This window comes from Antennarius striatus, chromosome 20, assembly GCF_040054535.1.
Source record: "Antennarius striatus isolate MH-2024 chromosome 20, ASM4005453v1, whole genome shotgun sequence".
Classification (NCBI taxonomy): Eukaryota; Metazoa; Chordata; class Actinopteri; order Lophiiformes; family Antennariidae; genus Antennarius; species Antennarius striatus.
The window spans coordinates 14,404,463-14,429,373 of NC_090795.1; the positions used below are offsets into that span (position 1 = coordinate 14,404,463).

General features: G+C 39.2%; 2 protein-coding genes across 9 annotated transcripts; both read right to left on the minus strand.

The window, feature by feature from the left end:
• Positions 1 to 626: 626 nt before the first annotated feature.
• LOC137587537 (copine-3-like) lies at positions 627 to 14,901 on the minus strand. 7 transcript variants are annotated; one of them, XM_068304013.1, is made up of 18 exons: positions 14,491 to 14,611; positions 14,274 to 14,344; positions 13,796 to 13,960; positions 11,292 to 11,471; positions 11,099 to 11,173; positions 10,334 to 10,405; positions 7,874 to 7,954; positions 5,633 to 5,722; positions 4,611 to 4,709; positions 4,352 to 4,438; positions 3,871 to 3,930; positions 3,604 to 3,737; positions 3,425 to 3,479; positions 3,244 to 3,295; positions 2,703 to 2,836; positions 2,337 to 2,573; positions 2,117 to 2,231; positions 1,638 to 1,775 (listed from the first exon to the last, which is right to left on the minus strand). In XM_068304013.1, the coding sequence occupies exons 1-17, from the start codon at positions 14,594 to 14,596 to the stop codon at positions 2,121 to 2,123; spliced, it is 1,809 nt and encodes a 602-aa protein (XP_068160114.1). In that variant the 5' UTR covers positions 14,597 to 14,611; the 3' UTR covers positions 1,638 to 1,775; positions 2,117 to 2,120. The 7 variants fall into 7 exon arrangements, with proteins under 7 accessions (XP_068160116.1, XP_068160113.1, XP_068160115.1 ...); XM_068304015.1 differs by lacking the exons at positions 2,117 to 2,231; positions 14,491 to 14,611 and adding an exon at positions 14,777 to 14,839 and having other exon boundaries at positions 627 to 1,775; XM_068304012.1 differs by lacking the exon at positions 2,117 to 2,231 and having other exon boundaries at positions 627 to 1,775.
• A 156-nt stretch (positions 14,902 to 15,057) lies between these two features.
• On the minus strand, positions 15,058 to 24,686 carry LOC137587538 (copine-3-like). 2 transcript variants are annotated; one of them, XM_068304020.1, is made up of 16 exons: positions 24,513 to 24,686; positions 23,639 to 23,805; positions 23,270 to 23,449; positions 23,106 to 23,180; positions 22,850 to 22,921; positions 22,662 to 22,739; positions 22,495 to 22,584; positions 21,736 to 21,834; positions 21,564 to 21,647; positions 21,282 to 21,341; positions 20,902 to 21,035; positions 19,929 to 19,983; positions 17,147 to 17,198; positions 16,902 to 17,035; positions 15,953 to 16,186; positions 15,058 to 15,835 (listed from the first exon to the last, which is right to left on the minus strand). In XM_068304020.1, exons 2-16 carry the CDS (start codon positions 23,801 to 23,803, stop codon positions 15,716 to 15,718), a joined length of 1,632 nt encoding a protein of 543 aa, XP_068160121.1. In that variant the 5' UTR covers positions 23,804 to 23,805; positions 24,513 to 24,686; the 3' UTR covers positions 15,058 to 15,715. The 2 variants fall into 2 exon arrangements, with proteins under 2 accessions (XP_068160121.1, XP_068160120.1); XM_068304019.1 differs by having other exon boundaries at positions 23,639 to 23,848.
• Positions 24,687 to 24,911: the final 225 nt, after the last annotated feature.

Genomic DNA, 24,911 nt, shown 5'->3' on the forward strand with positions numbered 1-24,911 from the left:
TCGCGTTTCCCCGTTTCAGTCTTCACTATGAGCCAATAATAACGTAAATGTACATACTACGGCGTCAGGTTTGGGAGATTTTGTTTGAAACAATCACCGGAAGTTCAAATTAACGATCGTCAGAGGTATTTTTATGGACGCCTCGGTCTGAAGCAGAAGCTTTGACCGCAATTGCATGTTGGGTTTAGTTATAACATGCACTTATATAAATCACACACAATAGCAGTTTGAATTGATCATTATTACATTAAAGGTGTTTTGACTAAATGTAACATAAAAATATATTTTACTGAATGTAGTCTGAAAATGACTTAACCTTTTTAATGACAAGGCTCTACCACTTTGTGTACCTTACCTGCTGCAGATCATCTGGCACCTTCTGTCAGAATGTGAGGGGATTCCTCCTGAAATCAAATCCCCAGATCTGTAGTAATCTGAGTTTACCTACGATAAATCCGACCAGATTTTCTGGGATTCAGGTCATCTGATGTTGTTCTGTTAAATAAAAATGTCTGCAATGCACCAAACTGTCAGTGTGGTAAACACTTGAGGAAATATGGCACTAATATGGCATTTCTTCATGATGCATGATAGCAGTAGTGTGGACACAAAAGAAATCATTCAAATTAAGAATATTAATTTTATTGAAGTAGAATATTGTAGATTTCTTCTTATATTTACATAAAATATTGATAAGAGTAAGATAGATTAGTACAGGCCACAGTGAGCAGTACAAATGACACTACACATGCATATTGACGGCATTCAAAGTGTAAGGTCATTTTCATAACAGTCAGTAAAGTGTGAAGCTTTAGCACCCCTTAACACAGGGTGGACTTCTAATGTACACCTGGGTTAACGTGTGTTTTACCAAATGAAGGTCATCCCAAATATTGATAAATGCCCCGAGAGATTCTCTTTGTTTATCGCTCGTACAGAAGTTCCACATAGGAATTCAAATCAGATATGAAATATTTAAAAATACACTGATAGTACAAAATTGCAGCAAAAACCAAATGTGATAGCTTTTGTAGTGTAAAATCTACAAAAGGCACTGATTGAAACAAATTGATAATCCACTATACATGGATCAATCGTGTAAACACGCTGAACTGAATTTGTTGCAGCCACTGGTTTTATGTTTCAATGGAAATGTACTGGACATTTCCTAAGCACAGTGTAACCCTCATGTGGTCACGGTAGTATCTGGGAACATGGACCGAACATTAATACTGCTGTCTTTCATGAGGACATTCTAATGAGAGGCTACCTCATTTTTGCCACCATGAACGAGACCTTGTGTGAAGTCAGGCTGGTTTCAGTTAAACTCCAGGACTGTGCAGCTCAATAAAATAAGAAATGACTTAATTCTTAACTATTCTGGCACTTAACTTGCATAAAATTATAATAAAATGTCATTGCACATTTACGTGTTATCAATTGCTGATAAATGTTTAACCACTTCTGTGCAGTATGGCTTTAGAGGATGAAGTATTTACAAATCATAACAGGACTCGGAGTCTGGATCTGGAGTAACATTTGGAGATGGACTCAGCTCTGATAAACTCGATGACTTTGAGTTTCTGACTGGTTGGGGATGTCCATTATGAAGAAACGTTGGACCTCACAATACATCACTGGGGAGGTGCAGAGGCTGAGACATCAGTGGGAGGTGAGTCTCCATGGGGTGGCTTCAGATGCATGGTGGTGAAGAAGTTCGTCACCTGGCCCGGGACTTCTGCCAAGACGCTCTGAGCGAGCATTTCCTGAGGACCCTGGAGAGACAGAGCATCAGACAAAGACAAACATGAACTACTCGGAGAGGGATCAGTAGGAAACTAGCAAAATAAATGAGATAAGCAGGAGGTTATAAGATGACAATTTAATGAATGTCATTCTGATTACTATGTGAAAGTTTGCAGAGGCCAGCTGCATCTCAAACAGCGATGCTTGAATATCAACACTGGTGACATCTCATCCTACGGCCAGTCTAACGGAGACTACTGTTTCTATGACAGGAATATGTCCAACTGAAGTAACTAAAAGTTAAAAACAGATCTTTGGTTCAAATGGGGGGGGGGGGGGGGGGGCAATGAGGGGCTAGGGGTACTCCTACATTTCTAGGAAGGACTGGGATCGCTGGGGGGCTTCAGGGCAAATAAATTGAAGAAGGAGGCCACTTGGTCAGGCAACTCTGCCAGTACGCTTTGGGCAAGGGCTGCAGTGTTTGCCTGCAATTAGATGTGCAAACATTCAAATGTGTGCATCACTTTAAGCATCATAGTGAAGCTCAAACGGGTGCATGCAGACACAGTTAGCATTTCTATCTTGCTTACATTTTGGAACTGCCTGAAGGGCACAAACTGCACGATGTCTCTCATGGCCGCCTCCCCTGTAACAGAACGTAAAATACCATCGTCCCCATCCAGGAACTCCATGGCAGTGAAGTCTGCACCCCCTACTCCAACAATGATGATGGACATAGGCAGGCGAGAGGCGTTGACGATAGCGCGGCGTGTCTCATCCATGTCTGTGATGACTCCGTCGGTGATGATGAGGAGGACAAAGTAATTCTGCAAAACATGGAAATTGGAAAAAACAAATTATTTTCACGTTCATGGATTATTGTTGGATGGAAAATAAATGATCACGATGCAGAGTAATTTACACAAAGCAGCTACATTTAGAGGAGTTGAACTCACAGAAGCAGTTTGCTGCTCAAGGGCTTGCCTTCCAAACTGAGCTACATGGTTGATGATTGGGGAAAAGTTTGTGGGGCCATAGAGCTTCACCTGGGGCAGACACTGCTGGTAGGCCTGCACGACACCCTCTATGCCTAGAACACACATTGAATTGGGTACCACAGGAAACAAGATAGTCAAACACAAATGTTTTTTTTTCACTTCAGTATTTTTTACATTCTTAAGCCTGTCTATGAAAATGTAAACCCAGTTTTACATTTTGTTTTTCTGTTGTATGACATCAATTAATCAAACTTTAATTGATGCATTAGGTACAGTATTTGTAAGCGTTGAACAACTCATGACAGTACTGCTTTTATTAGTCTTCGATGAGACTATGTCAAATTGAAGTAATGGGGACACCACATGTCATACAGATTGAATAATTCTAACTGTTGTGCCTAAGACTAAGCTAAAATTTAGCTAAATGTCCTCAGTGTCATGTTCTGTCTCATTATCCACACAGGAGTGTGAGGTCATATTATCTTAATTCTACTGTTACCTGCACAAAATGGATTGGAGGGGTTGAAGTTAATGGGAAACTCATGGCAGACCTGCAAATAGAAACAATCCTAAATCTGGGTCTCACAGAAATGGATCTGAGGCGGCCTGAGATGCTTCAGTCCAAAAGATTTTTAACAACCATGACTATCAAAGTGAGTTTTAACTAACACAAACATCACCTGCATTGTAGGAGGGATCTGGGCACCAAATCCAAAAGCAGGGAACATCTTGTCACTGTAGGAAGGAAGTGAAACAAAAGTATTTTCATTTGTTTAAGACACACCAGCATACATGAATCATTTACGATGGAACTTTTTCTACTCCTTTTACCACAATAATATGCGGAGCAACTATTTACCTGTCATAGTCCTGGATGACGTTCCCCACAGCCCAGATAGCTGCCAGGTACTCATTGAAGCCTTGAGGGCTGATGTAATGGAGGGACACGGGGGACCTGGGATCCCCGTTGGAGCCGGTGAAATCAATAGCAATCTGTCCAGAGGTTGAAAAAAGATAATGCTTCCACAACATCAGAGTAAATGTTTGTTGGGCACAGGTCCCAAAATGCACCTTTATGAAGAAAGGAAAAAATGTGAAAAGAGTTACAAAAAATACTAGTCCTCACAGTGAAGTTAATCTGACAGCCGCCCATTATGTAATCCAGGAAAGTGTATTCTTTCACAATCTGAAAATACAAAATGGAGATAGGCAATTATTTTAACTGTTGGACAAAACTCTATCAAGTCATACAGTGGAGGTACTGTAGTAAGTTTCCATCTTAATTTTACAACATTAACGAGATAAAACACATACATCTCATTGTAACAGAATCATTACGGGATACTTAAAATGTACACAGATGTTGCAATGTGCATGTATGGATATACATATACATGCTTTTTTTTTTTGGTTTCAACCCCATTTTGTGTGTCATTAGAATAAATATTCTTTTGTTTATTTACTTGTAAAAGAAAATCGGATTTAAAAAGATTGGAAAAAGACACATTTGTATACAGTTTATATATAGTTCTGAACACTTAACATCTCCTCCAACACCTTGAGACACACAAGCACATCAGGAAGATAAATGTATGAAACCACACTACCTTGCACTTTTTCACAATGATAACACCAGAGTTCTTGTATCCTTTCTTCTTTTGCTTCTTTTTAGTGTTGATGCATTCAAATTCAGCCTGAGGAGCACACACACACGCACACACATAAACAAACACACACACACCATCAATTATTATAAAACACTTGTTAGGACAAAACAAGAAGAAAGAGCATCCCTTTATTTATGAAAAATTGACAATTAAAATGCCCAACCTGAAGCATACACACGCACACACATGAAAAGCTCACCGCAAATGATTCTGACTTCTGCTGTATTTGGGAGAGGGTGGCAACAAATGATCCAATAAAGTCATGAGATCCGCTGTTGTTGTAGTCGTAACAATCGACCTGAGAAACAGGTAGAAAAAAATAAACCCAAATCCAGTAAATTCTCCGAGCTAAGTTAAAGAACACTTCCATGTACAGGAAGTGAAAATGAGAGCCAGTATGAAAATCAAAGCAAATGACACAAAAGCATGCTGTAGGAGTGAAGTTTCAGATGTAAGGCAACTCCCTGATGTTGGAAGATCTAACAGACACACACACACCATCTAAGCTGCTACACACAGTATATTAAAGGTTCAACCACCTCTTTCAGAGCAAAACAGAGTTTACCTGCTCAGCATCTGAACACTGAAGCTCATGAGCACCTTCAGCATTGACAAAACAGACAACAGACAGATCTGAACACACATCAGATCAACTGTGTGATGCTACAGCTAATCTACATGAAAGCTCATGGATAACTAAAAAACAGATCCATCTTGATGGAAAGTGTCAGAGGAGCACATTGGTCAGATGTCTACATCTTTAAGACAGATGTAGATGCATCTAGGACTTTTTCCTGTCCTATCAGACACTGCATCCTTGATGAGAAGAACACTCATGGTGGGACAGTAAACTCACATGAGCTGCGTACTGGAAACCGTCTCTTCCTGACAAGTGTGCTTTTACGGGTAAGAAAGTGGAAACAAAAACAATCAACTCACGCTACCATACACAACTTTATTTGTTCCTAGATTACCAGACTGCATATTGAGTAATGTGCAGTATTTAGAACACAGGTGGAATCCCACACTATGGCCCGTGGTTTTATTTGAAAAAATTCAAATCCTTGAGAATTTGATCGGCCGAACTTGATTTCCAGTTGGACTGACAAAAACTGATGTTACTGATGAAACAAGTTGTAAAATAAAATGACACTTGTTTAAATCAGTCACCCCTGCAGCTCTGTCTTCAGTCTATAAATCTTAAACTTCATGTGTGAGTACCTTTATGGATTTCTCCACATCACCTCCACACAGTGACTGTAGCGAGATCTGAAATGGTCTCCATGTTGGGTTTAGGTTGTTTTTCACCACCTGTGACAGAAACACTGTATATTAAGTGAATAGAATACAAACACTCCTCTACTTACGTTCATTTTTTAGATTTTCCTTTGAACTGACAGTAAAATAATTTTGTAAAAAAAAATTTTATGAGCGAATTTTTGATTTTAGCGCACTCTCCATAGGACGAGATGGTCAAACAATCTTATGTTTGACACTGCGACCATTGTTCACATGGCGCAATCGACAGACTGAATGTGCCTTGCCTCTTCCCAGTTCATTGCGTGTTACACTTGTGTTAAGACGTCGTATCTGTGATCTCTGTGTTTACAAATACATTGTTTTGTGTATTTGTAACCCTAAGCAAATATGGTTGGTCAAAAGCCTAAGTCTACATGTGATAGTGGTAGTCAAATTTGAATGAATCTAATTTAACTGAAATTGTTGCTAGAATTGAATTTATTTGAAATTAATGTTATCATTTTACAATGTTATGTTATAATTAATGATTTAGACATGTTTTATATAAGATACGGTAATACTGGGCTTGCACTAGAAGGTAGTATGACAAAGCCACTGTGGCTCAGTGTAAAAGAATTGAGTAAGCCGCAAAAAGCCACATTCGGTGTCCAAGACAGTGGCTTGCTGTAATAGCAAGTGAAACTTAAAAGTAAACATTGAGTAATACCAAGAATCAAATTTACTAAAATCAGTGTGTCTAAGTCAAAGTTAAAATGTCTTGTAGTCCAAGTAAAACTTACTAGTAAACATTGAGTAATATTTTGTATGACTGTATCTTCACATAGTGAATGCAAGTTTTCAATTGTTGGGGGGTGTAAAACCATGCTCGTCATAGGGGGGGGTCCAGGGGGCCCCCCCGAGAAAGGAAATTTTTTAGAAAATGAGGTTGTTTTCCTGCATTCTGGTGCATATTGAGGGTAAAATCTTGAGTTCAGTTTACCTACAAAAATACACTAAAGTCAACAGTTCAAGCTTAACTATCTTTATTTCTGTCCTACTTTATGCAGGTATAAATGTGATATTCAACAAATGAAAACTTGCATTCACTATGTGAAGATACAGTCAAACAAAATATTACTCAATGTTTACTTGTAAGTTTTACTTGGACTAGAATACATTTTAACTTTGACTTAGACAACACCATTTGTATGCCATAGTTTAGTTGTTTGTTTTTTTTAATTCGATAATATTATTTTTCATTTCAATTTAAAAAGGCATGAAAAATAGCAAGCGAGGTGAATACATATTTACATGCATCGCTGGTTATTCCTGCCCGTCATAGAGATCAAAAGCCTAGGACTACAAAAAAGTATTGATAATATCTTTCATTTACCTTCTGATCTGTCTGTCACCACTCCTACCCACTCTCAGCATTCACCATTTGTTGTTCAATTACAATTTTAACACAAACTCTACTATAAAACACTCTATTCTCATTTTCTTTTGATCGATCGTCCTCGCCTTGTTGTACACAAATTCGCGGGTATAGCTTGTAAAAAAAGAATCTTTTTGTTTTTCATTGGACGAGAGGAGGTCATGACCCGAGTGCATATTTAATGATCGGGAGCGTTCACTTCGGCTATTTCCGTTGGCATGCTTCGAACTAAATTCCGTTGGCATGCGGAAATAACGGCGCCGGCGGAAATAGCAGCGCTAGCGAGCGGCACTATTTCCGCTAGCGAGCAGTACAAGCGGAAATAGCAGCGCTAGCGAGTGGCACTAGCGGAAATATCAGCGCTAGCGAGTGGCACTAGCGGAAATATCAGCGCTAGCGAGCAGCACTAGCGAGCGAAAAAGTATTAAGTCTTAACCTTTTTTCTGTAAAAATAAGAACGCCCCTGTGGCTACACAGTCTAAAAACCTTGTAGCCAATCTGGAATTTACTTTGCCTATGGCGAAGTGGCGAATGGCTAGCGCAAGCCCAGTAATAGAATTTATGGATGTACATACAGTATGAACGGTCACACATTACTAGAACGTACAGTAGCAACTTACGTTCTTTTTTACACATTATGTTCGGCCGTTCAGAACGTAGCTAAAACGGAAGTTGAGGAGCGTCTATACATACTGCCAATCTACACTGAAGTAACATGTTGACATATGCATGTACTGTACAAGCATCCTTGGAGCAGGTAGGATGTTGCACAAAGAGTATAACTGCACCTCTGTCCGGTGAGCAAGCTGCCATCCAGTTCCTGTCTCTCTGTAGAATTCCAGGAAAGGGTCAGACTTACCAAAGAAATCCTGGAAATAAATGAGAAAATAATGTGTATTTTAATTAATTCAAATATATATGGCTACTTAATAGTCAGATGGCATCTTACTAAGATGTCATCTGACACTTTTTAATGGAGGATTAACAGTTTAAATATTTAAATTCATTCACGGAAATCATTTGTAATTTTCAACTAAAAAACGTTTTGGGAAAATTTTAAATTAAAAAAAAAATACCCAAAATGCACTTGGCTTTCTCCTAGCTACGTGCTAGCTTGTTGTGATAGCAACAACAATAATATGCCGAAATGCATAACTGGTTGAAAACTGGCAGCCTGTCCGGTATTAAATCTGGGAGAAATGAAAGAGGACAGGATACATTGGCCACAACTGAGAGCTGTGCAGTCTACCAGGCTGAAGAAATCGAGCAGGAAAAAGAGTGATGATGACGAGACAGGGGAAACTGAAAATGAGGAGCACAGAACACAGAAAACTCACCCGGACACTTCATCGGGAGAAGGGGGTAAAGAACACAATGAGACTCGTACTCGAAAGAGAAAACATGATGTTGAACTTGGGCCTATGTTATTTTGATTCTTTGTGGCAGAGTAGCATATTTGTGACCATTTAATAACTGTTACAGTTTGTTTATTGGGCCTATTTGTTACATAGTAATAACTGCTGTTCGTCACTCATCTGTAGTCGGATCGCTCGGCGACCATTTTGACTTAAAATATTATTGTCATTTTTATATTGTTACTATTATTCTCCCCACCATTTCTAAAGTGAGAGATCATTAGGCCCATTATTGCACAATCTATTCTGTGTTAACAGGAGCCTATATTATTAAACTTGATACCTATATGGCTATAAAGACTACACCTTTTCTTTCTTTTTTTTTCATGTTTCGGGCATTGGGGTGCGTCAGCTAAGTCGGGAGGTATAAGTGGGTGCGCGGACTGAAAAGTTTGGGAACCGCTGGTCCAAAGGTCGTGGTAATATTTATGATGAAAGTTAATTATATTTTAATGCATTTTCCTTAAATATATTCAAATATATGTATAAACATATAATTATACATTTGGATATGACATAGGCCAACACTGGGTAAGTGTCCTATTTTTACATTAGATGGGTTTTATCCAATCAGAATTCAAGTAGCTTGTGTTGCCAGGTTGAATGAAATCTGCCCAGGACCTTCAGAACCTAGACTGCAGGTCTCCCTGCACTGTGAGTGAACGGGAACATATATAATAGACAAATGCGATAGCCAATCAGATCACGAGTTGGCAATCCTAAGGCCTTCAAGCTGGCCTCATGTTCACCTGACATGTACGTGTCCTGTGATTGGATACTCAGTCTGAGAAGGCGGCGCTATGCAGACGCACATTTGAAGAGAAGCTCTAGTAGAGGAGGGTCCGATACCTGAAGGAGCTAACCTGTTGTAGCTAGCCTGAACTAGCTCACCTGTTCTAGCTAGTGGAGTGTTCTTGAGGAAAGAAAGGAGAATGGATGTTGTGTTTAAATAAGCTGTTTGAAGAGTTGTTTTGGTGAGTACAAGCATTTCATTTATATTAGTTTTCGTATTTAATGTTCTTGCAATTTAATTTCATTTATATCAAACCATTTATAATGAAATAAAATGACAAATATACTAAAAATGAAAAAAATTATGTGTGATTGTAGTGGAAATACACAAAGAGACTTGTGTCCCGAAAATAGCCTGTTTTATACCGGATAGTGGTGATGCAACATCTAGTAGTGTGTTAGTGTATGTCTGCATTTTGTTTCTCTAGCTGTGGTGTCAAAAATGATGATCATTTCAGTCGGTTTTGTTCAGTGACGTAGATGTGTGATATCTATAAAAGGTGTGGCCACGGGTTCTTCTGTGCCAGTAACAATAAAAGGAGTGGGGCTGACTCCGGTTTTTGTCCCATTTGAGAGAAGTTATAAACATCTCAGTCCTGAACACTACATTAGTAGCAGCGGTGGGAGCTGCTCACAGCATTATGGGATGTATTTATGCAAGTTTGATAGCATCAGGATAGCATCACTGAAGGCCTAGGTATGAAATGCACAGTCTGCCACTGCATCTTAGTGTGTGCAGAATGAAAGTATTTGATGATAATGGGCCTTCTCACCATAGATGTCAATGGTTGAGATAATATTTTCTAGTTCAACATCAAATTTGATTCAATCACACTGTGGTTACTGGAGCATTTGTTTAGCTGAAGGAAAGCATACTGAAAGCGTTTTTCTTTTGAAAATGTGTTACCCAAAAACAATCATCTACATGATGTCATCATGTCACAGCTAGAGTTCCAGTTTTCCATCCTACTTCTGGTCTACTGGCTTTGGGTCCAGACCACACCTGTTACAATCATGTAAATGTACTTAAGTGATCCAAACCTTTTTGTCCAGTTTTCTTGCTGCAACTTCAAATTGCACCACTCTGTTGTCGGTTCTTTCTTCAGCACAAATCTACAACACAATACCACAAAATACCACTTGATACACCAAACATATAGAATACAGTAATCCCTCGCTTACTCGCGCTTCAAGATGCGCGGCTTCACCACATTGCAGATTTTTAATAGGTAGTCACGTGATACCATACGCGCATGCTATTGGCAAACAGCATCTGTGTGTACGCTGCGTTCCGAGACTCAGGTTTCTCCTGCAACTTTTCTTTAATACAAAAGTGCTTTGGACTGTGATAACCTGTGTTTTTCTGATGTGTATGTGTTGCCCTCAGTTGGCCTACATGTGTGTGTTCTGCATGTGTTCGCGAGACTAAGAAGGAGGCGCGAGAGTGAGAGTGCGAGAGGGAGATCATGGCCAGTTCTTGTTTTTTCCTTGTTAAGACTGGACGCCAAATAAAGACCGTTCAAGGAATATCGTGTACATCATCCTTGCCCACCATAAGAAACACCGGGAATGTTACAAGTCTATAAAAGTGTGGGAAAAGGTAATACGGATATAAGGTGGTTTAATATCAATATGGGGAGGGTTCATAAATGTTTCAATTACCATAAATAATAAAATAAATACTTGGTCGCTACATCGCGGAATTTTGTTTTTCACGGGTGGTCCTGGAACACATTAACTGCGAGTGGCGAGGGATCAATGTACATGCTTGAAAGATCACTGTCAATCTGAATGACATCAACTCACAGTTATGCTTCCTTTCCCTGCAGGTGTCTTGTCTTTCATGACAAGTGGTCTTGTTAATTTCTTTGAAGACACAATCTGGGGGAAAAAAATCACTCATAAGACAAGAGGCACTGAAACACCACATCAGACATCTGTATTTAAAGAAACAAGCACGGTGCATAAAAGTTTGTGATGGCTAAAAAAGAAAACACACCTGTCCCATAGTACACTCCAGTTCACCAAGGAAGTCAGCATCTTGCAGACTGCAGTTCTCACTGTCAATGTCGTACACTTCAAACCTCAGCTTCTGCACCATCTCGAAGTAGTAGTCAATCACAAATGACTTGGAAAATTTTGGGTTCAGGCTGTTCATGATTTTCTCCGTCCGGCCAATCTAACACAGATGGTAATTTCAGAATCAAGAATGTTTTTGTAGATCATAGATACTGAAAAGTCATGACATATAGCAGGTAAAATATGTACCAAAAAATTACCATTTTTCTTAGGAAATATATATCTAAAGGTGATACTGACATGAAGTTTTTCCCTACACATCGACAACACATGTGAAAATAAGCAAACCTTAGATGTCCACAAATTATGTGGAATGGGTGGAGGAAAGCGTCAGGTGTCTTATGTGACAGAGGAGTCTCTGTTAGAATGAAGCGCAAAGTTTAGAAGACAGAGGTGACGACAGCCACGATGGATGAATTAGAGACAGCTCCACTGAAAAGAAGACAGGAAGCCGAGCTGGAAGTGAAGAAAATGGAGATGTTGAGGTTCTTTAGGAGTGAATAGGTCGGATAGGAACAGAAATGAGTTCATCAGATGGACAGTCAAGGTGAGGTATTTTGAAGAAAAAGTCAGAGAGAGCAGACTTTGTTGGTTTGGACACATCCAGGGGAGAGATGGTGAGTATTTTGGTAAAAGGATGATGAGGATGGAGCTAAGAAGGCAAGAGGAAGAACAAAGAGATGGTGGATGATTGACATGAGCACAGTTGGTGTTAGAGAGGAGGATACAGAAGATAGGCTGACATGGAGAAGGAGGACATGCTGTGGAGACCTCTAATTGGACTCCTCTAAAGGAAAAGAGGAAGTAATAAAACTGCCCGACACAGGGAAAAAAATACTGGCACTGAATAAATGGAGGTGCTAAAAAACAGAAAGCTGAGATACCAGGTGAAACCTAACAGAATTAGAAAATCCTGCTACATGTCAGTGAAAATTAATATCAGCAAGTTCAGGTCCAACTGATGGCCTATAAAAAGGTGTGTCATAGTTAAGGTGTCACACAAAAAACAACTTATGGTGGGTAAAAGCAAGCAGCTCTCTCACAACCTTCACATCCTTATTGTGACAAAACATACTAATGGTATTGGTTACAGACGAATTTCTAAACTTCTGAGTGTTCCAGTGAGACCTGCTGGGGCCATAATCCAGAAGTGAAAACATCATTTCACCATAAACCATCCATGACTAGCCCTTCTCGCAAAATGTCTTACAGAAAAGTTAAAATAATTTCAGAAGAGTTGTTCAAGTGGCAGGAACCACTTGTGGAGAGTTTTAGAAAGACATAGAATTACCAGGTCCAATTTTGTTTTAAGGAAATAATGCTCTCAACAGCCATGGCATGGCTTATATGCACGCTCACCACACTAGACTCCATTGCTGAAGAAAAAGCATGTTCTGGCAGGTTTTAAGTTTGGTACACTACATTTAGACAAGCCTGTGAAATACTGGAAGAATATTGTCGGGTCAGATGACACCAAAATTTAACTCTTTGGGCACATAATACACACCATGTTTCGAGGTCAAATGACACTGACACCACCCCAAAAACACACCAAACCTAGAGAGAAGTTTGGAGGTGGGAATAGTGGGGGGATGATTTTCAGCATATGGCACTAGCAAAGTTCATATAACTGAAGAAAGGATGAATGGAAAAATATACAGAAACATTCTTGATAAAACTCTGCTGCCATCTACCACGAGAATGAAGATGATGAAGGTGAAGAAATGTTGGACATTTCAGCTAGACGACGATCCCACACACGGCCCAGGAAACACTCATTTGGTTTCAGAGAAAGAAAATAGAGCTGTCAAAATGGCCAAGCCCATCACCTAACTAGAATCCAGTAGAAAATCCATGGAAAGATCTAGAGTTCATCAAAATTTTTATGTGGAATTATGGCAAAAAATCACACCTGAGCAATGCAAGCAAAAAGTTTCTCCACACAGGAGGTGTGTTATTACGAACAAATACTTTTGTACACGGCATTATACACATAAAAGTGTATCCAACACTCTATACCTGTGTCACTCCGCTTTGTTACACATAATTTACAGACAGCTAAGATTTGGCTTCTTCACATCTGTGTGTTACATTGGTGGTTACCAATATTTTATGGAAATTTTATGTTGATAACAACTTTTTCGAATACATTTACTAAGAAAAATGGTGACATGTTCTATACTTCTTTTACCCACTGTACATAGTTGAGGAATCTACTGTATGTCAGTTCAAATTTGTCTCCCACAACACGAAACATTAAAAATCTTCAGGATGAAAATAGAATGTTTATCTCACTGAACTGCACCCAATGAAAACCAGAAAAAACAGTACATGGTGTGAGTATAAAACAAAGGTATGTGGACTTTAGCACATCACATTTAAAGTTTAACTTTACAAACTTCACAACCTGTTGGCTTCCCTTACCTCACACCAGTGGGGCCCCGAGGTGTTCATGAGAAGCACACACAGTGGGTCAGACTTCGAGAAAGCATCCATGTCCAGCAGATTGTCACAGGAGATGCTCACGGCCACCTTGGTCACACATTCAGTAGGCGGTGACCCCGAGATTCCAGCTGATGCCATGACAGCCTGAGGGACACACAAACTAACACATCACAGTCAGCAACACAAACATCAAAATCAGTCAGCAACACAAATGTGAACATTCAATGTACCACACACACTCATAGTCCGCTGCGTAATGAATGAGCTATGACTTCATGAAGGTTCAATTATTTATAAGTTTGACAGTTAAAATAAATCATTTATTGCAGTACATATTAAACATACATATATTATTACATACAAACATTACATGATATACTGAGTTATCTTCATATTATCATAAACCGTAGGGTTTAAAACCAGGCCATTAGAACCGGATTGGGCTTCCAGCACCTACAGACATCCAGTCCCTGAGTTGAAGGAGTTTGCGCAGCCGGTGGGGCCGTCCGATACAATCCCAGCGTAAGACTGGAGCCAAGACACATGAAGAATACGAGCGTTACTCAGTAATTACACCGTAGGGTGTGTCCCCCTGACGGAAAATTAGCTAATTCTAACGTAATAGTTGACGTAACGTGAATGGAAGGGAAACTAACGGACCGATTTAGACGTACCATCGCTAACGACAGCGACACTGGCCCTAAGGCGATAAAAAAAAGACACCACAATCACTTTGTTTTTAAAATATACAGAAATTGTTAAGTTAATTCGCTTCAACATGGCTGTACTTTGCCAGAACGAGTTTACGTCCACTAACTAGCTAAAATACCGTCACATGATCAGAGGATTCGTGTCAGTCCCGTAAGTTAGAAACAACAGAAACGAATACACATGTTTAGGTCCATGTTTATCGTAACAGATAAAATGTTAAAGTGTTTGGGGTTTTTTTTTCTGCCCTACCTCGTGAGCTGCTAGCTGCTGGGGGGTCTGTTGCTTGTGGGGGCTAGCAGCAGCGACACGGAGGAGCTATCTGTGGTGGGCGGTGCCCGCGAGCTCTCATGCTAGCATGATGCTAGCAGCCGCTCCCAGGGCTCTGCCGGACCCGGCCCACAATCATCTGGTCCAACACCGACACCCTGTGAGTCATTCATTCATTAGACTATCACTGTTAACCTGCTTGATCTCAAAATTGTTAGCGTAAGCCCCCCCAAAGACCACTCTAATAAGCATTCATTCTGTGGTTTACATGTTATTTTTATTGAACATTCAATACAAGGTACAATAGATTATGCTGAGAAGCTAGATTAACCTAAATATAAATCATATTTATTCACCAAATAAAAATCACAAACAGCCAGCAAAGAGTCATTAAAACAGTTTTGATGCAAACAAATCTACACAGACAGGGAGATTAACATGCAAATCTCCCATGTTTAAATATCTATAGCATTACACTTTTATATTTACTTCCTTACAGATTCCATCATGTTCCAAATGTCCAGTCTGGATAAAGCTTTAACTTAGCACTCAAAACCAGAACATACACAGATTGAAGTTTGCTTTAATGTTACAAACACAGAAAAGGGAACAAAAGAAAAAGTATTTATATAATCTACAAGAAATACTTGTTTTATCATAAAAGCTAAACTGAATTGTAAAGCGTACAAAATACATTCCTTTTACTTTTATTAAGATTGATATTTTGGTCACATCTCTTATGAACTTTAAATCAAATCACACTCAACACATTTTAGAAAACTGAGGCACAGATATGAAGTTAATTTTATCTTTTCTGCATTCATATTTACTTCTTGGCATTTAATTGCATCATTCCATACAGTTGGCACAAAAGCAGGGAAGCAGTTACTACGAGGTATTAAGTTAATTTATTCAACATTTCTAGGACAGAGCAGAAACAGAAGGCGCATTCGGGGGTCTCAGCTTGTAAGAATTAAAGAAAGAAGCCACTTGATCTGGTAGCTCTGCCAGGACACTCTGGGCAAGGGCCACGCTGTTACCCTGGAATGACAGTGTTACAGGAGTGAGAGCTGGTCTGAGCCACTGCTAGGATCAGCTGCTAACATTAAATTCATGGTGATGCAGTGGGAGATACTGTATATGTGATCTGCTGCTTACTTGGAAATCTCTGAATGGCACAAACTGGACGATGTCTCTCGAGGCGACATCGCCTCTGGGTGAACACAGCAATTTGTCGTCACTGTCGAGGAACTCCATGGCACTGAAATCTGCCCCACCCACACCCACTATGATGATGGACATGGGCAACCGGGACGCCTCAACAATAGCTGTGCGTGTCCTGTCCATGTCTGTGATCACTCCATCGGTGATGATGAGCAGCACAAAGTACTGCTGCAGGTGGAGAGAGGCAACACATCAGAGAGAGAGTGAGTGTGTGTGTGTGTGTGTGTGTGTGTGTGTGTGTGTGTGTGTGTGTGTGTGTGTGTGTGTGTGTGTATTTACATATGCCCTTCAGAACATGAAGAGCATTAATCTCTCTCTCTCTTTCTGTATATATATATATATATATATATATATATATATATATATACATACATACAGAGAGAGATCTAAACATTGGTAAAATTATAATCGAAACAAACTGATTCACTAGAGAGAGGGAGAGAAAGAGAGAGAGAATCAGTTTGTTTGATAATTTTACCAATGTTTAGATTAGCAGTTTGTTAATTTTGCCACATGGTTGTAATCAATATTCATCCCTGAACCCCTAGCCCACATCATTACACAAATCATTAATTACATTGTGGCTGAATAGCCTTTCATTGATGAGTCTCAACATGAGAGTTTTAAATAAGCAACAGGGCATGATAGAGTTCACATATTTTTAATTTCTTTCATTTACTACTTTAACTTTAATGTTTTGAAATAAAATTACATTTAAAAGGTAAAACATAAATGTTATATCCCCCCCAAAAAAAGCCACGATTAACTTTGGCACTTGAAAAACTTGCTTCCATGGAAAAAAATACACAAAAACCTTGAAAACCTCTGTTTGAAATGTAAGCAAATGTTGGCATGGAAAAATCAACACAGTGTCACTACTTACTGAGGCCATGCGCTGCTGGAGAGCCTGTCTGGCAAAGCAGGCGACATGGTTGATGATTGGAGCAAAGTTGGTGGGACCCCAGAGCTTCAACTGAGGTAGACACCTCTGGTAAGCCTGCACCACACCCTCTATGCCTGCGTGCGTGCGCACACACGCATTCATACGCATTCACACACACACACACAATAGCATTACTACACAACTTTCATCAGTCAGGTACTTTATTGACAAGGTGTGAGTTTTACCTGCACAGAACGGATTTGCTGGATTGAAATTGATAGGAAACTCATGGGAAACCTGCAAACATGATTGATAGAGAGGTAAATATACAGTGTCAAGGCTTCAGAATGAAGTTCATGATTTTACACCAAATCTAAAAAGTATAAATGGAAGAAAAATCCATACAAACACTGTCAACTGCATCACATTGTGTTTGATTCTTTTTTTGTGTCTGTCCTGGATAATCATGTCATTCTGGCTGACACAGCTCAAACACAACGATACTAAAATAATAATGAAAACAAAGGCAATTCATCACATATCTGTTCTTAAACTAATAAAGGATCTCATATTTACAAGTCAACCCTCATCTTTTTTTTTTATAAAAAACAAAAACACTAGGGTTGACTTGTAAATATGAGTATCTCATATTCTCAAGTCAATCCTAGTCTTGCAGAAAATTTGTCGTTCATAGAGTCTGTTTAGTCCTACACAGGATGGTTCCTGAGGAAAGATAACTGAAGGCATCAGCTTGTGCTGTGCATCTCTTAGTTCAGTTAACCACACAACTTTTTATATGCACTTCACACACAACTTAGGTCAGTTTTAGTGAAAATCCAATGAATAAATAAATATCACTTAAGCTTTAATTTAATTCAACTTGGTGCATTTCATAAAAATTCCTTGAAATCTACAGACTTCCAAATCAGACCAGGCTGTAAATGTGCTTGTTTATGCTATAGACTTGAGCTTTTTAAAGAAAATTTACCCAAAAATAATAAATCGGGGTTGGGGGAAAAAAGTAAGTCATCTAAACATCAAATGACAAAACTATGTTAAATTTCATTTGCAATGAAAATGTCATCTTAGAAAGTGTGTGAATACCATCCCTCCCACTGCATGCCTACAGGCACCCCGTGTGTGTGTTTTACACACTATATATATGCATGCGATTAAACTAATAGTGTGTGTGCTAGAGTATCCTAACAATTTCCCTACAGCAATCCATGAAGTCTATTACATGTTAGGGATGAGCGAGTACAACACTATCTGTATCTGTATCTGTTCAACCATCTAAATTATCTATATCTGCGCTTGGTATGGGGGGGTTTAAACTGGAAAAGGGTGTGGTTTGATCAGAAATGGGTGGGGCTTAAATCGTAACATTACTTTAAGTCTGAAATTGATATGGATCGATCAGAAGTCGCTATATTTATTGTTCATTTTAAAACTTTTTACAAAACAGCCTCAAAATTGAGATTCAAATCAATGTTTTTGATCACAAAACTAAGAGAACCTATTTACAGATCAAGTTTTTTATGAACTCAGAACATGAATATTCTTAAGTGTATGAATGAATATTGATTGAACAGCCTCAGAATTGAGATTCAATGCTTCTGATCACAATAGCAATAGCAATTAATGCCCTTCAGAACATGAAGGGCATTAATAAATACAATGCACCCAATAGAAAAGTATGAACTACAACGTATGCATAAACAAGAATTGTCATATTCAAAAACAACTTCTTTTTTTTTTTTTTTTTTTTATGATCAAACTATTTATTTCCCATTTATTTATTTTTACCACCTAATGCTCTTGGCATTTTTTCCACACAAAATTTAACAATGGTGATTAAGGTGTGTGTGCGTGTGTTTGTGTGTGTCTGTTTGTGCAAGTGTGTGTGACTGAGTGACTGGTTGAGAGGAAGAGAGAGAGAAAGAGAGAGAGAGAGAGAGAGATAGAGAGCACATGTGTGTGCATGTGTGTGTGCGCGGACGCTATGTAACATTTAAAGTATATATACAGTATACAAATTATTCATTTTAACTGAAGTGAGAAAGTGTCAAAGAGATCAGTCAATGTCTGTGTGTGCGAGAGTGGGGCAGCGACACTCAGGTTGCAGTGATGTGTCAGAAGGGAGGGGCTGGCGCTGTGTGTGACTGGCAAATCACAGAGTGTGAAGACAGTCAGTTATGAGAATTTTCCTTCAGTCCGAGCACAGGTATTGGTGAGTTTTACTCGTATCATGCTCGTACTCATCAAAAATGCGTTATCCATACTGGATACTTGTCTGAAATGAGTACCCGGCTCAACCCTATTGCATTTACATTTACATCTGGCATAAATCTGAGGTCTTGGGGTTTCTGTAGACGTGGACTAAGTGGATAAATTCATTATGTTGATATTGGGGTATAGTATTTTTTTACAACAACATGTGAGTTACCTCAGATTGAAACTCAGTGTCTCAGGACATTTTAATAATAGTTCTGCCCCCTGTTCACACTAAAGTGTTTTAAATTCAAAGCAGCAAACAAACTTCATGAAATCACCTTCTCCTCCAGTTTTAGGATCATACATTTAAAGGAAGCTGTGTTTGTACATCTTTTGCTGACTTTTTTATCCCATGGTCTGTCTGGAACAGCTTTTTGTTGTTGTTTTTGTTGTGAAACAAGCTCCCATGTTCTTCTTAGTCTAGAATTATGCTGTCAGTACTGATTGGTTTGAAGACCGAGAAAAGTTGAATGGAGTATGAATCTTCTACTGACTTTGCATCTACATGGGGTAACAGGACAAAGACTACTCTGGATCCGATATTCTTTCTATATTGGGCCCTATGTGGGCGAAGTTGCTATAATAGATAATTTATGTATCTGCATGACCTCTACATGACCTACAGGAAGTTAAACAAGGTGGTAAATGGCAGACGTGGAAGTACAGAAAGAGATTTCAGTTTCAGTGTGAACTGATGACATGTCTGCTGTCTGAGGAAGGTCTGAATTATAAAGCTTTGACTTTTGTTCATACCTGCCAGGAAGGAGGGATCTGGGCTCCAAAACCAAAGACGGGAAACATCTTGTTACTACACAGGAAAACAAAAGCAACAACAAATACACCATAAATATCACATATTAAACATATCTTTGTCTGCGTGGGTTATCTTCAGGTTCTCTGGTTTCCCCCCACCTCCAAAAACATTCAGCTTAAGTGAACTGATCAGTCTAACATGTCCATAAGTGTGAGTGTGAGTGTGAGCGTGAATGTCTGTTTGTCTTTTGTGTGGCCCATAAATGAAATGGCATCTCATCCAGAGTGTACCCTGCCTCTTGCCTGTAGCCAGCCGGGACAGCAGACCTGTGACCCACGAGACAGATAAGCTGCTGATGAGACGATTGTGATGGTCAGCAGATTTACATTGAAGACTAAATGTAGTTATAAAATCACAGCAGGAAAAATTAATCATATATAGGTTTTCAATTCATTCACTCATTTTCTTGAAGATGAAAAGATCAGTAATCATTAAGCTGAACCCAACTGACTGCTGAGGAGAGGACAGATACACCCTGGACAAGTCAACGGTTCATCACAGGGATACATGGAAAGACAAACACTTGTCATGCTCAAGGACAATTTAAAGTTACTAATTCACATTTACTCCCTGTTTGTGGAGGTGGGAGGAACCCGGAGAACCTGAAGACAACCCACGCAGACAAGGCAAGAACACGCAAACTGCACAGAAAGGAATTGAACTTGGAACCTTCTTTCTGTGAGGTAACAGCGCTACCCACTGTTTTCAAATCATAAAAAAATCACATCTGATGTTATGACTGATAATATATTAACAAAAATATAATATTAACAAATAAACAAATAGAAATTTGAGGCTTCTTGTTTTATATGTATTATTTGGAATATTATTATTATTATCATTAATAACAATAATAATTATAATAATAATGATAATAATAATAAGTGTATGAATGCATGTCTCTTTATGTACCTGTCATAGTCCTGGATGACGTTACCCACAGCCCAGATGGCTGTCAGGTACTCGTTGTAGCCCTCGGGGTTGATGTAGTGGAGGGACTGGGGGGAGCTAGGATCCCCATTGGAGCCTGTGAAGTCAATGGCGATCTGGGCCGCGTCAGAGAAACACCAATTTGAGATCACCAATAGCATAAATACAATAAAGCAATTTATTTCTATTATTTTGTAGTCCTGTGTATGCTACAGAAAAACATGCATTGATAATTCCAGTATGGGATAGAATAATGTAAACCAACACACATATGTTTCCACTTCATTCTTTAGATGTGTATCTGATTGACTGTAAACAAGATGGTGATGATATTAACACATATTTGACATTTCCAAACTTACTGTGAAGTTGATCTGACAACCCCCCATAATGTAATCAAGAAAAGTGAACTCCTTTATGATCTGAAAAAATAAGTATCACATTAACGGCGTGCAGAGATGCAGCAAACATCGTGAGATTGTTACCAAATGTAGGAAGCAAAACCAGTGACAATGGTTCTCTAGTCTATAAATACATGTTCAAAAAATTTACAAAAAAAACTATCAATGCAGTGGAACAGAAGTACAGAGATCAAGGTAGAGTAATATATCTTAACATTCCCAAATTTCAATATAATTCATTACCTGACACTGCTTGATGCAGATGACCCCAGAGTTTTTATAGTTTTTCTTCTTAACCTTTTTTGGGTTAATGCATTCAAATTCAGCCTGTAAGAGAATGTGGGTTAAAATGAAAAACAACTGACCTTTTATTGATCTGACTAGAATCTCTATCACACACACACACGGGGCTCACCGGGGACATGTGTGTTCCCATTTGCATCTCTGCAAGCGAGGCTTTAAAGCTCCCTATAAGAGCATGGGAGCCGTTCACATGATGGTCGTAACAGTCAACCTGACAACAAACACAAACTTCTTATGGTGGCTGAAAAATTAATCACAAGCCTCAACAACTATACAGTCAGTAGTTTTACCACTTAGAATATTTTCATTCTCTTATATAAAGCAGCATTAATAAAAGTAATTGGAATGCTTGTTTTGTCAAGGTGTCAAAATGCCTAAAGGAATTATCTGGCCTTGGCCATGTCATATAAACACAATTAAATCTTACAGTATTCACTATCTGGGGTCAATAGGGATGCTTCATCACAAGCCTACAATAAATTACAGAGGTCACACACCATGTTCACAATTAATAAGTCACATTTCACTCTCAGCTATCAATGTTAAGGTAGTAAATGAAATGAAAGTAAGTCAACAAAGTAAAAAGAACAAAGCAGAAGGGCACACCTTCATGTGGTGACGTGCAAACACACACACATCGCTTTTCCAGCTGGGTCGCAAGCACCCCCTTGCTTTTAGTTTGGGAGCATCAAAATGAAAAGAAAATGCAATCACAAGATGAACTATTAGTATGTTAGAGTACCATGGTCAATAAAACTGATTTGAAAAGTTAAAAAAGAGAAAAGAATCTACAGATTTCACACCTCAGAATTTCCTACAGGGAGTGGGCTGCATTTTATTGAGATACAATTAAACAAGGGTCAAAACATACCTTTATAACCTTGTCCACATCACCTCCACAGAGCGCTCGTAATGATATACGGAAGGGTCTCCATATCGGGTTTAGGTTGTTTTTTACCACCTATATAAATTGTTCTGATGAGACACAAGCTAATAAATGTCTGCAGACACAGAAATGACATTTAGGCTGATGCGTACCTCTGTCCTGTAAGCCAGCTGCCATCTAGCCTCTGTCTGTTTGTAGAACTCCAGGAAAGGATCAGACCACCAAAAATACTGAACACCCAAACCAACACGTGCAGTGGTTCAGGCATTGACAGGAAAAGGCAGTTAAAAACTAGGGAGAAGACAAATATCACCAAAATATTAAGAGCGACCATCATTACCTTTTTGTCCAGGTTGCGGGCTGACACCTCAAGGTTTGCTGCTCTGGTGTCTGTTATCTCCTCAGCACAGACCTGTGACAACAGAAATAATCAATATGACTCATTGACATGTAATTCTTTCAGAAGAGTGAGAGAAGATATCGATAAAAGACCAGCATGAAGGGCTTGAGAGAAGACATTATAAGCAGAGGAGAGCAACAAAGCATTGAATATTACATCTCACTAGGTTTTAGACATAAGAGAAGAGTCCACACACCGTGATGGTTCCATGTCCTGCAGGTGTCTTGTTCGTCAGCATCAGTGGTCGAGTCATCTGCCTGTTAGAGACAATCTGGACAAACATGGGCAGCGTCAAACAGTGATGAGATGGTGCTGCAATGGCCAAAGTTGTCTTTCAAAACTGTACAGAAGGATGCTCACCTGGCCCAAGGTGCATTCAAGTTCACCCAGAAAGTCATCATCACTCAGGTCATAGGTGTTGTTGTCAATATCGTAGACACAGAACTTCAGCCTCTGCACCATCTCGAAATAGTAGTCCATCACAAATTTCTTGGCAAACTTTGGATTTAGGCAATTGAGGATCATCTCTGTGCGTCCAAACTGATTGTCAAAAAACATACAGGATCTCAGATCCCAATAACATCAACTAAATCAGGAACTAAATGTAGAATCAACATCAACAACTATTACCAACAGCACATGTCGGTCAGCTTCTGTTAGATGTACACAGATGTATAACCAACATTAAATCATCAGGCCTTTATTCTCTTCCCATGACTTCATACTGACCTCATACCAGTGGGAGCCTGAGGTGTTGATGTATAAAGCACACAGGGGGTCAGACTTAGAGAAGATGTCCATGTCCATTAGATTTTCACAGGAGACAGTCAGCTCCACCTTGGTGGCCAAATGGGTGGCCCCTGGCACCGGCCCCCTGGCCCCACCGGAGGCCATGGCTGTGCAATGATGATCAAACTGATACAACACGACCTACAAAGACTGTCAGAACACAGTGACTTTGTCCTTTTGTTTATTCTGTACTGAGGGACTATAAATATGTGTTTGTATTTCTACTAAATTGTTCAGATTCTGATTGGCTACATTCAATTTTCACCCCACAAAGTTTCATCAGTAGATTTTTTTGACTAACTTATCATAATAACTTATTTAAATTACTCCCATAGATCTAAACGTGCATTTAAACATATTTGCATTGTGACATACTATAGTTACCCTTTAAATAAGTACACAAATATTTATTCCACACTACATATTGTACGGGCAGCTCCTGTGTCTTACGTCAGCAGCGTACTTAATGATTTGTATTATTGTACCCTTTTCAGGCGCGACCAGTTCTCTCCGTTCAAATGTACCTTAATATTAATCGTGAGAGACTTGTATTAAGAATATTTCCCCATTCATCAAAAGTTGTGTTTGATTGTCATATTGAAAACATTACGATGAAAAGCGGAGTCAGTACTGCAGCGCTAACGCGTTGTTCCACATGATCCATGCTAACAGTAGCTTCGTTAATTGGACCAACAGAGGGGTCAGAGCCAGTGGGTGTGGCGAAGCCTTTACAAGATTAATAGCAACCGACACGGTGCGCTTGCGAACACATAAATAATGACTAACATTTCAAAGTTCACTCAAGCTTGTTTACCTGTGTAGTTCTTGAGTTTCTTAAAATTGTTTTCGTGCCCCTGATCCCACGCGCAAAGCGTAACGTTATTTGACAAGAACAGCTGTGGAGCACAGGGGCGGAGTCTCCAGTGTCCAGCTACAACTGACTGGGGAACTCCAAAGCTCACTTCATTTTATAGAACTAAAAAAAATTTTTTTCGCCACTCACAGATCATAACTCAGGATTACTTGTTTATGATACATTGTTACTCAGAGTAAATGATCACTTCGTGCGGACAGCGCAAGCGCTCTATAATAATGAGTGTTAAAAATAAGGCGGAACTTTAAAGACTTGTGTTTGTTTCCAGTCGACGGATGTAAAGGGAACGGGATTCTTTGGGGGAGCATTCAAGAAAAAGATGTTAAAGAAACAAATTTT